The sequence below is a fragment of the Littorina saxatilis genome, linkage group LG2, assembly GCF_037325665.1.
Source record: "Littorina saxatilis isolate snail1 linkage group LG2, US_GU_Lsax_2.0, whole genome shotgun sequence".
Taxonomy (NCBI): domain Eukaryota; kingdom Metazoa; phylum Mollusca; class Gastropoda; order Littorinimorpha; family Littorinidae; genus Littorina; species Littorina saxatilis.
This window is the reverse complement of record NC_090246.1, coordinates 56,530,917-56,543,277: the sequence shown is the minus strand read 5'-3', so window position 1 is coordinate 56,543,277 and position 12,361 is coordinate 56,530,917. Positions and strand designations below refer to the sequence as shown.

Below are 12,361 nucleotides of genomic sequence, written 5' to 3'. Positions count from 1 at the left end.
AGCATGTGTTTGTCTGTGTGTGCACATTTACTTTATCTAAGATCATGTAGTGGTGAGAGCAGTATGACACTTCAGAATGGACATCTAAATCTGTATTGATACAATCTAGCTCTATATTTAAATTCGTTTAGCCAAATGGGATTATTAGACATGTTCTCGCATACCCCATGTGTGCATGTTGCCTGGCTTTTTGTCAGAAAACATTTTCAGTTTACCGATACATTTATTTTCCATGTCTTCTTTTTAGTCATCGGCACCATGTGCTCCACCATCAGGAGATTGACAAGAAGACGTACGTACCACTGAACCACCTGTTCCAGGATCAAGCCCACTACACTGTGTGCAACAGCTCTCTCTCAGAGTATGGTGTTTTAGGTGAGCAGGCTTGAAAGGGTGTTAGCTGCTAAATATGTCTACACAATTCCATGGATTTGGCCTGAAGCAGCATAACATTATAATTGGTTAAATGATTTGTCATAAAAACAGCGGAACAGTTTTCAAATCAGTCGGTTTGTTGAATCAACTCTTGACCCATTTGTGAAAGACTTAATTGGTCTTGTGTTCATCTCCCATTCAGAATGATTGGTCTTTTCAAATTATAATATGTCGATAGCTGATGACTGAGCCCTGGCCTCTGTTTGTCAGAGTTGTCAGTTCAGTTAGCCAGAACCACAGGTGGTATTCGTTTTGCAAATGTTATGGACTGATGATTCATCACTTCTCATTATCATGAAAGACATGAACATTTCCACACCCACATCTTTGCTATAAGAACCCCAATTTTATGAGAGCTAAAAGCATTGAGAGAGGGAGGATTTGAAGTAATGCTTATTTCCATGCTTTTTGCTTTCGAAGTTGAATTATGTGAGGGCATGTGTGCACCCTTTTCCACATGTACACTTGTACTTTTCTCTTCACATAATGTCATACATGAGAAAGTTCAGTAAACCTGCGGACTGTCTGTGTTGATCTTGCATGCATAGTGTGTGCCTGTGTGCAGGGTTCGAGCTGGGCTACTCCATGACCAACCCCAACGCTCTGGTCATCTGGGAGGCTCAGTTTGGTGACTTTTCCAACACAGCCCAGTGCATCATTGACCAGTTCATCTCCAGCGGTCAAGCCAAGTGGGTGCGACAGAGCGGCATTGTCTTGCTGCTTCCCCATGGCTACGAGGGCATGGTAGGTGGATGGGCTGACTCACACTCCCTTTCATGATATAGTGGTACCTGCGGTGTGAGATCCTTCCCATGAGAGGACAACTGTCAATTAAGGACACCTGTTTTGTCCCTTTGCCTATAATGCAGACAAAAATACCTTTCGTGAGAGGCTACCTGCAGTGTAGAGACACTTGACTGGCCCCTAGGGTGTCCTTTCCTGGCAGGTACCACTTATGTTTTCCGATCTGGTTATCAGTATGTCGTGTTCATTTGTTATTGTCGTTTTGTACTCTTTTTCTTTTCCTCAACCATCCCATTTGGAATGAACAGCAAAGTTTGACTGAATAAGTCTTTATAAGTTCCTCTCATTAAAATGTAAATGCTGGCAGCAACTTTTGTCCCTAGAATTCTTTAAAAGATGCAGATGACAAATATTTGTTATGTAAACTTTCGCCTGTAGTTGTACCTGTAATGTCCCTTCCATTTTGTTTGTTTATTTGCTTAACGCCCAGCTGACCACGAAGGGCCATATCAGGGCGGTGCTGCTTTGAAATATAACATGCACCACACACAAGACAGAAGTCGCAGCACAGGCTTCATGTCTCACCCAGTCACATTATTCTGACACCGGACCAACCAGTCCTAGCACTAACCCCATAATGCCAGACGCCAGGCGGAGCAGCCACTAGATTGCCAATGTTAAAGTCTTAGGTATGACCTGGCCTGGGTTCGAACTCTCGACCTCCCGATCACGGGGCAGACGCCTTACCACTAGGCCAACCGTGCCAGTGTGTCCCTTCCATGAAAGGACACCTCCAAAGTATGGACACTCAGTTATTCGTATTATCTTTGCCAAAATATATTGTTCAAAACAGGCCACCTTCAATGTGGGGAAAATTGGCTCATGGTCCCAAGGGTGTCATTTTATTGCAGGTACTACCAGTATGTTGCCTTGTCCATGGGTTGTGATTTGTCATTCATTTTGCTGTTTAATTGATTCATGTTTCAGGGTCCAGAGCATTCAAGTTGTCGCATTGAGCGCTTCTTGCAGATGAGCAATGATGACCCAGAGTATTTCCCTGTAAGTTCAAACACTTACTTGTTGGTGCAATTATCTACTTATCTCAATCTCTTATTGATTATGTATAGTTTTAATTTAAAGCATTTACTGTTGAGTGGGTTGTATTTTTCGGTTGCTTTTCCACTGTGCCAATTTATGTTCTTCTGTTCTTTTCCTTGTCCGTTTGGTGATGTATCATCCTGGCCAGCAAGTGGTTCATGTGTGAACAGCTCAGATCATGGGTAATGTTAACACCTTCACATTTAAATGCTTATTTTATAGCCATCCATTGAATTGAGAAGAAAACAAAGCATACTAAACTGCTAAGCATGAATCAAACAATAAGAAAATAAAAAGAACCAACAGCATCGTTTTTTATGTGTGGGTAGTAAACACGTTTTATTTACAAAACACGGCGGAAAATGGCGACACATTTGTTGCACAGCGTCAGGTCACTTTCTTCAACCAAGGCCAGTGCTTTCATACATGACAAAGGAAAGCAAATATATGGCCTGAATAATAAAGTTATAGTGTTCCTTTGCGTGTCTGAGTGATAAACTGTTTTAACCAACTATCTTCTGAAACGTAATTGCACTCAGCAGATTTGTCTTCCGCTCATAACTTTCGTGTCACACGGTCTTTGCGACAAACAGATAGATCGCATTCTCGCAGAAAATCATTGACAACACAGACCAGTCATTTTTAGCATTGCATTTGGGAAGGGCTACTATTATAGTGTGTTTTAAGAAAGAAAAACATTATAGTATCGGCAGAACACGACCAAATGAGTTTTTGTGTCACAACGTTATGGGCGTGAGATTTGTTAAACTTTTTGTTCTCACACTGTTGCAAAATCATTGACAACACAGACAAGTCAGTTTTAGCATAGACATTGGGAAGGGCTACTATTATAGTGTGTTTTAGGAAAGAAAAACATTATAGTATCGGCAGAACACGACCAAATAAGTTGCGTTATGGGCGTGAGATTGTTTTTTTTCACACTGCAGATCATATCTCATAATATACTGAGTGGATCTTTATGAAATTTGATATGGATATTTTTGATTGGATTTTCTCATAGAAGGTTTTTTCCGTTTATTGATAGGACAGTTTGATGACGTCATATTTTATCGTTTGCCAAAAGGTCGAGGCAGCACTTTCACAGTTACAGTTTTTCATCAATTTGATCGAATTTCTTATCACACAATCTCAGATCTTGGCCGGATTATGGGATTGCATTTCAGCTTGGTCACTTAAAGTTTTGTTATTGAAATGTTTGTTCGAAATATGTCATTTTTTTACATTTTTAAAAACTAATATTTGAAACAGAAAATTTATATTGGTGTATTCCCTATTGCGTCCTGTATCTAAAACTATATAGTTTTGTTGTTTTGTATTGATAATTATGCTTAAAAATGAAGAAAACCGATAAATAACCACTATCTTTATTTATGAAAAAAGACACTTAAAAACAACTTCTATCTATTCCTTATCATTTTCTGATTCCAAATATATATAGTTTCATGGTGTTTGACGTTGAAAATATGCTCAAACTTAACAAACTCGGATCGTTGAATGGAAATTATACTTCCAAGCTCCAAAAGCACGTCATTTCAAGTGTGGAACACGCTCATGACGTCATACTGAAAGGTGATGAATTATGGCTTCACCTTGCGATGTTTCATTTCAAACATGGTAACATTTTTAAAGGGGTTTCTTTCTCAGATTTGTGTTTGCCCTCTGTCTGTCTCTCTATGTCTCCGTCTGTCTGACTGATTCAATTAAATGTGTAATTACTTAGTTTTGCAAAAGTCAAACTAAGTATGATATACCTAATTGATTCAGGTCTCTAAATTCTTATTGTAAAATTGTGAGTTTTATTCAAAACAAATTTAATTGGTGTTTTAAACTCAATAATGGGGCATGCTGTGATGAGTAGAAGAATGTGTGTTTACGAGCAGAAAAAAGCGCATCAAAGTCAAGAATCGTGTTTTTCTTTTTCTATTTTCACCTTGTAGTTTCATACAGACACTAAGCAACAGTGTAGTACCACTTCCAGTGCAATATCTTGTACTTTAATTTTGACCATCTGTGTAACACTTTATTGACCCATGATCTGAGCTGTTCACATGTACATCTTTATCTTTTCATGCTTTTAACTTAGTGTGTAACAGTTACCTGCCAATTTCTGGAGCGCAAGGTTCGTAATGTGTTATAAATAGCCCAGGGCTTATGTTATGATCCGTTTGTGAAGGTTGGTGTGTGGGGGGAGGGGAGAAGAAAGCCAGCTTTTTTTACTATAAGAAAAACAACAACGTGAAAGGTTAGTTATATATTTATTTAATCGTACATTCCAATGAACAACCTTTCTTTTTATTTGTTTAATTCTTGATTAGAAGTCTGTCTGCTTTGGATAACCTTTCTGCTCTTTTTGCTGCTTCAAGGAAGTAGAGGTATGTAGTTTTGTTTCTTTTGCTCTTGTCTGTCTGTGTGTATTCTTTTGCAATTGCAGACCTTTTTTTTTTGCTGCAGTTGATTTACTGTTGTACTTAGTTTCGCTTGTCATTTGTGTTAATTAATTTGTGTCTGTAGAATGTAATTATCCCATGCACCCTCCTCTTGAATGGCTTATTGGGGTACTATGATTTCAATGTGAGCATTCAAACTGAACGTGACTGTCTTTGAAAGGTGGAGGGTCCCAACTTTGAGATCCAGCAACTGCATGAGATCAACTGGTTTGTCTGCAACTTCACCACCCCAGCCAACTTCTTCCACGCCATGCGTCGACAGATCTCTCTGCCCTTCCGCAAACCTGTAAGTCTTTCTTTTTGGCTTACTGATAATAAGTTAGCTATGCCGCCACCCATACCCCCACCCTAACCATACTCCATAGACCAAAAGAAGCTCATTGAAAAAAAAATGAAAAAAATGAACATTGTTTTATCTAAAATTAAATTACATATTCTTACTCCGAATCACATATAGCATTGACACAGTCTGAGATGCTAAGGTCTGAAAAGGCTACCCGTCTAACATTTTTAAAGGGAAGCAACCCCATCACTCAAGGACTGAAAAAGTCGTATGAATGTAGCCACTTGGTGTTAGAGGTAGTGACGTAGTACAGACCAATGGGAGGTAACTCCCAGTGTATGTGCTCATTACCATGGCTATTTTTAGCCTTTTTTGGTGATGGGGTTGCTTCCCTTTAAAAATGTTAGACGGGTAGCCTTTTCAGACCTTAGCATCTCAGACTGTGTCAATGCTATATGTGATTCAGGTAAGTATATTAATCAAATGAAAATTTACTCTCAAAATTTTCGATTAACAAACGCAAGGATTTTACAGACCATTTGTCACTTCACTTTCTGGAGTGAAAGTATAGTTTCAGCATGTTGTCATCTGTGTTAACCTATTTTTTAAGTGTAGTCTGAAGTGGGGAAGAGTTTGCAGTGCAGCTTGTGTGACCGCATGTTCAAATTCTGGGGATAAGAATGGCAGGGATTGTTAAAAGTATCAACATTCACCCACTCTTGTGTTAGAAAAAGCAAAAACAGAGCCTTTTATCAGAGCTTACTGGTATTACATATTTATTATTGGCAAATACTGTTTATCTGGATAGACACAAAAAACATTTCTGTCTCCATTCAGCTGATCGTGGCCACTCCCAAGAGCTTGCTGCGTCTACCAGAGGCTCGCTCTGGCTTCGACGACATGATCGAGGGATCGCACTTCATGCGTGTTTTGCCTGAGACAGGGGAAGCCAGTGAAAATGCGAACACCGTAAAGAAACTGCTCTTCTGCTCGGGCAAGGTCTACTACGAACTGTGCAAAGAGCGGGAGAAGAAAGACATGGTCAGTGACATCGCCATCGCCAGAATTGAACAGGTTGGTTTGTGTGTCTCTTGTAGGAGTGCGTGGTTCAAGTGAAGTGTGTATGTTCGTGTTGAGTGATGATGATCCTCAGTTGTTGTTTTTTTTATCAAATTTGATTAAAATTTTGGTCACGCAGTCTTTGTCGAAGCCTGGATTTTGGTATTGCATTTCAGCATGGAAGCTTAAATAATTAATAAATGAGTTTGGTCATTAAACATCTCTAAATTTTGATTAAGCATGTAAGCAATTGATCTAAAAATGATTTCATCTTATTCTTTATCATTTTCTGATTCCAAAAACATATAGATATGTTATGTTTGGATGAAAAACAACCTCAGAAAGTTAAAAAGAATATACAAAAGCGCGCTTTGTTATCAAGCGCTGTACGCTACTGCACTACACTGGCTTGTCACTTCAAGCAAATGCGGGTCGCCACGTTTTGCACGTGAATGTCAGCGCTTTTCGTCTCCGTCAAGGATTATCTTTTTTTTCTCGCAAAATGCAGTGCATTCAGTTTCATTCTGTGAGTTTGACTAAATGTATTAATTTCGCTTCACGTGACTTATTTTCCTTTCTTTCTGTTTTGTGGTCATTAGTGCTTTTTTGGTTCAAGTCTTGTAGCTGCAGAGAAATAGTTTTAGTTTGTGGATATTCTTCTTCTTCTTCGTCGTTCGCTCAGACAAGTTTGTGGATATGTAAAGTCAAATAAGAATGAAAAGGAAGGGGCTAGAACACAAGTGGAAAGTAAGTGAGTCTTCTGTGGAAAATAAAAGTTCTTGATGTAATTAGCATGTAATTATATAATCAATTATCTTGCTGTAATTATTTGAAAGAAGACTACTATAGCCTCAAATGATGACTGGATGTTGTTAAAATGAATAAAAAGCAATCAGCGGTGATGTAACCTTTACTTATTTTTCTTCCTGCTGTACTTTCACACTCATAGGATATGGCCTTACTGTACTCATAATATTATTTTCTAGCAGCATTTTTCACTCCAAGGATACAGTACTAACTGTAATTGTAACGGAAAACAAGAAGGGCAAAGCCCATACGACTCACATGCTTGACCTAAACCTAGCAATGACATCATACACTAAGAACTGCTTTACACATTTTTCCTACCAAAATACATGTGACCTTGACCCAAGGTCAAGGTCATCCAAGGTCATGCAACACAAAGCTGTTAATTCAAGACATATGAAGTACAATGGTGCTTATTGGCTCTTTCTACCATGAGATATGGTCACTTTTAGTGGTTCACTACCTTATTTTGGTCACATTTCATAAGGGTCAAAGTGACCTTGACCTTGATCATATGTGACCAAATGTGTCTCATGATGAAAGCATAACATGTGCCCCACATAATTTTTAAGTTTGAAACAGTTATCTTCCATAGTTCAGGGTCAAGGTCACTTCAAAATATGTATACAATCCAACTTTGAAGAGCTCCTGTGACCTTGACCTTGAAGCAAGGTAAACCAAACTGGTATCAAAAGATGGGGCTTACTTTGCCCTATATATGATATATAGGTGAGGTATTCAATCTGAAAAACTTCAGAGAAAATGTGAAAAATAGCTGTTTTTTAGACAACATTTATGGCCCCTGCGACCTTGACCTTGAAGCAAGGTCAAGATGCTATGTATGTTTTTTGGGGCCTTGTCATCATACACCATCTTGCCAAATTTGGTACTGATAGACTGAATAGTGTCCAAGAAATATCCAACGTTAAAGTTTTCCGGACGGCCGGCCGGACGGACGGACGACTCGGGTGAGTACATAGACTCACTTTTGCTTCGCATGTGAGTCAAAAAGGGGTTCGAACCAACTGCCATATTTTGAGGACCACAAGGCTACAACCCCATGTTTAACGTCAAAATGAGAAAATCGACAGATTGGGTGCTTTCTGTGTATCAGATCCAAAAGTATGATAATCTGTCTTGGTGGGTGGCCGAGTGGTAACGCACTTGCGCTCGGAAGCGAGAGGTTCCGAGTTCGACCCTGGGTCAGGGCGTTAGCAATTTTCTCCCCCCTTTCCTAACCTAGGTGGTGGGTTCAAGTGCTAGTCTTTCGGATGAGACGAAAAACCGAGGTCCCTTCGTGTACACTACATTGGGGTGTGCACGTTAAAGATCCCACGATGGACAAAAGGGTCTTTCCTGGCAAAATTGTATAGGCATAGATAAAAATGTCCACCAAAATACACGTGTGACTTGGAATAATAGGCCGTGAAAAGTAAGATATGCGCCGAAATGGCTGCGATCTGCTGGCCGATGTGAATGCGTGATGTACTGGTCACTATTGTGTAAAAAAAATTCCATCTCACACAGCATAAATAAATCCCTGCGCCTTGAATATGTGCGCAATATAAATTGCATAAAATATAAAATAAAAAAATAAAAAAATAAATCCCTGCGCTTAGAACTGTACCCACGGAATACGCGCGATATAAGCCTCATATTGATTGATTGATGGTTTGTTGATTCTTGATTTTGGAGTGTTTTGGATTTCTAATCGTGACAATTTTTGCAGCTGTCGCCATTCCCATTCGACTTGGTCAAGGCAGAGATGCAGAAGTACCCCAACGCTCGCGTGACCTGGGTGCAGGAAGAACACAAGAACATGGGCCCCTACCTCTACGTGGAGCCACGCATACGCACCATCCTGAAGAAAATTGAAGACGACCGTGAAATGGAGTAAGTTCTTAACTCTAATTTTTGTTGAAGACGACCGTGAAATGGAGTTAACTCTCAACTCTGATTTTGTCATATTTGGAGTCGAGCAGATGGGACCTCCTTCAGGAATTTCTGGTTACACCATTCAACTTTACTGCATGCAACGACACACGGAACGGTCGTGTAGGGCCAACTACGATCTGCTGCATTGTACATAGCTATTTGAAATCACACTGTGATTGGCACGTTTCATTCAGGGGTTGTGTGAACATGGAACCCATCCTGTTTCATTTCTAGGCTGAATTTTATTCTCTATAAGTTGTATTGAATACAACACAAATAGGTTGAATGACCTGAGCTGCTACACAGGCAGTCAGTTGCATGCATCAATGTTGAATGGTGTAACTTTCCCTTAACAGATGCATTTCTAATCTAATTTGTACGGTTTTCTTTATAATCTAGTGTGAATGACACTTCCATTACCCACAATTTTAGCACAACTGACTGTTAGTTCAAGTTGATGCAGATGGCTGCAAGTGGGGTAGTTTAGGAACCTGTAGAACTGTGAGTTCTTGTGAGTATTGACAAAAGTTTCATCTCTATTTACAGGTATGCTGGTCGCTTCCCTTCAGCTGCATCAGCCACGGGCAACAAGCAGATGCATCTGATGGAGCTGGCTGGCTTCATGGAGGCCGCCTTCAGCTGTTAGAACCACCTCTACAACAGGGAAAGACAATGGAGCCTGTACCTTGGGACACACTATTTTCAGCTTTATGCACTTTTGCAGTTTGGTTGAAGAATGGACTTCTGTTTCGAAAAGTACATGAGGGTTGGGGCTCCTCTCTGGGTGATCACAGCAGATTTTGGTCGTGTGAGGAGTTCCAAGCACTGCTTTTACTGATGAGTCAGCTCGTCCTGAATTGTTGAAACACCTACTTCTCAGTGATGGTTCACAGCTTCAGGTTTCCATCGTGATCCACCGCTGATGTGATTACAGCAGTCCCTCTCATGAACGGACACCCTTGGGCCATAGCAAAACTGTCCGTACATTGCAGGTGTCCGGTCAGGGGAGGGGTGACCACACCACCCCCTCCCCCATACACTCACACAGAGACACACAAACAACAGGATTGAGTCTATGCTAATCACTTCTTGTGGCTACTAAACAATAACAATAAACTCCTGATACTTCTTAAAACGTTCTGTAAAAATGATTTGTATGAACAGTGTTGAAAAGAAGAAATAAAATAAATCCTCAAGGCAGTGAACACACTCACCATGCACTGACATACGAAAGCAGCCACACAAACACAGCACAGAGGAGCGTGTGCAGATGCTTTGAAAGAATAAGCTTGAAAACCAGTTTGAATAAATAGCAGCAGATAATCATGTCATAATCATTTAATTTATTTTCTTCTTGTCTGGCTTTATTGACAGCATGCCGATCATGTGGCATGGCAGTGACTTTTCACTCTTCAGTCGGAAATACACTGTACATAACACAGCTCCCACTCTCCCTCACTAATGCCTACCCCAAGCCGTGACAACTGATGCTTGGAAATTGTGTGAAAGAGTACACCTCTCTATTTCTCTCCAATGCTCTTCCTGCTGACATGCAGTGACACCGGACACCCCACAGAGTTTAGCCAGCTACCCCCCTTCCCTCTCTCTCACTCCCTCCAGCCATGTACTGTTTTGGGCTGTGGCCAGAGAGGCCAGCTGCACTGTTCACTCAGAGCAAAACCAGTTGACCGTGTCCTAACTTTTGACAAAGCAAGACAACTGAAGGGTTCACAGATTAGGCAACCGACTCACTGGTCAAGGCCGAGGGGAAACAAGAGTATCTGGTCAATGAAAGCGGTTACACACAGACACATGATGCTGAGAACTGTGGCCGGTTTTTCACTCTCTTTCGCTCAGGACCTGCATCGACTGTGGTTTCTGTTGTTTACGTCCAACAGACAAGAATAAAGAGCACAGTGCAGTTTCATGTTGGCATCTTCGCATGTACTCCACTCCTGACCAAAACTACCCCCCCTCCTGATGGGTACACGTGCACTCAAGTTCTTTGTACCAAGAGCCGGACTGCTCTGTTATCGATTTTGTTGTGAAAATTTGACGATGGTCTGTCCGTACATTGGAGGTATGACCTGCTGTTGGGACCGAAAATGAGTGTCCGCGTCCACGTTTTGCAGGTGTCCGTTTAAGGGGGGGCAAATATAGAAGGAAAACACTCCGTGCCCAGCAAATGTGTCCGTACATGTCAGGTGTCTGCTCACGCCGGGGCCGTACATTGCAGGGACTGCTGTATAGAGCTTCTGGCGTGCTAATTGTGTATAATTGTTTTAAGCAGCAAAGTACTGTAGTTGTGTCAGTTATTTATTGGCAGATACATAAAGGGGTGCTGTTTCACTGCTGTGTTTTGTTATCTTCTGAAGGAACTGTGGGACGTTTTTTAATCCTTTCTTCCATCTTGCTCACCGTAGTCTTTTTTAGTTTTGATAAGTATTTATGCATCCAGTTTTATTTTGTGCTCCTTGTAATCATGCCATCTATGAAAAAGTTGGGTTTTTATGGCTAGTTTTGTAACTTGTAATACATGAGAATTCTATTACCGGATTCTTGGGAATGCAATTATATCCATGCCAGATTTAGCTTAGCTTGGTAGAATTTCAAGGCATATGCAGATCAGAAGTCATTTAAGAAATACAGAAAATAGCAATCATCAAAAATGTTGTTAGCTAACGTGCAATGTTAATAGTAATAGTCTTTTGAAGTCATGCTATAAAGCTCTTTTGATTTTGATTTGGTGTGAAACGGTGTGTTCCAATAAATACACTTGTGTTTGAATTTAATTGAACTTCATCAAATAAAATGCTACAAAGTGCCTCGAATTAGTAAAACAGTTTAAATCTGTTGCTAGAAAACACAGAGTGTGTTCACTTTTTGCTTTACTTTGTCCAGGTAGAATTCAGGTCATTTCAATAGCAACCAATATGGCACTAGATCAGTAGGATTCTTTTCATACATACAGCTGATTTGCATATGTATCAGGAAAATATGAGTGCTTGTGTTTACATGATGTGAATTTCAGGTTTTAGCATTTGCTGGCTGCACTAAGAAGGGATTGGCTGAGCTCAGAATGATGTAAACAATATTTGAAAACTGAAGAGTGAAATTTGTTAAAATAAATTGAATATTTATTGTATCTTTGTACCCTTTCTTTGTATTCTCATTACACTCGCAGAAATAGGAAGGGGAAACTATTGCATTCACTCAAGATTAACTCTTCTTTCTGGTACAGTGAAACCCGGCTATATTGAAGTGGCACGGGACCCGGGAAGACCTTCAATATAGCCGGAACTTCAATATAGGCAATTCTCGGTTATATTGAATTTCCCTCCTTGTTCCTTCAAAAATTCAATATAACCGAACTTTTTTTCACTATACGTTCTTATTTTCGTGTCCACACATTGCGTTTGATGTGAGATATATTCCCATTAATCTTTCACCTGTTGGCTGTTGTTCTTCGAGCCTCCTTGCTTTTTTCTGCACACGGACACACACACACACGCACGCCCCCCCTCCCTTACAC

General features: G+C 40.3%; 1 protein-coding gene across 3 annotated transcripts in view; it reads left to right on the top strand.

Annotated features, from left to right (window-relative positions):
• The window catches only part of LOC138959321 (2-oxoglutarate dehydrogenase complex component E1-like), a 52,101-nt gene extending 40,129 nt beyond the window's left edge, over window positions 1-11,972 (top strand). For all 3 annotated transcript variants that reach the window (XM_070330750.1, XM_070330749.1, XM_070330751.1), the window contains 7 exons: window positions 248-375; window positions 1,001-1,179; window positions 2,167-2,238; window positions 4,906-5,031; window positions 5,866-6,102; window positions 8,624-8,787; window positions 9,376-11,972. In XM_070330750.1, the coding sequence (XP_070186851.1) occupies window positions 248-375; window positions 1,001-1,179; window positions 2,167-2,238; window positions 4,906-5,031; window positions 5,866-6,102; window positions 8,624-8,787; window positions 9,376-9,475 (1,006 nt within the window). In that variant the 3' untranslated portion in view covers window positions 9,476-11,972. The remainder of the gene's footprint in view (window positions 1-247; window positions 376-1,000; window positions 1,180-2,166; window positions 2,239-4,905; window positions 5,032-5,865; window positions 6,103-8,623; window positions 8,788-9,375) is intronic.
• The last annotated feature ends 389 nt before the right edge of the window (window positions 11,973-12,361 follow it).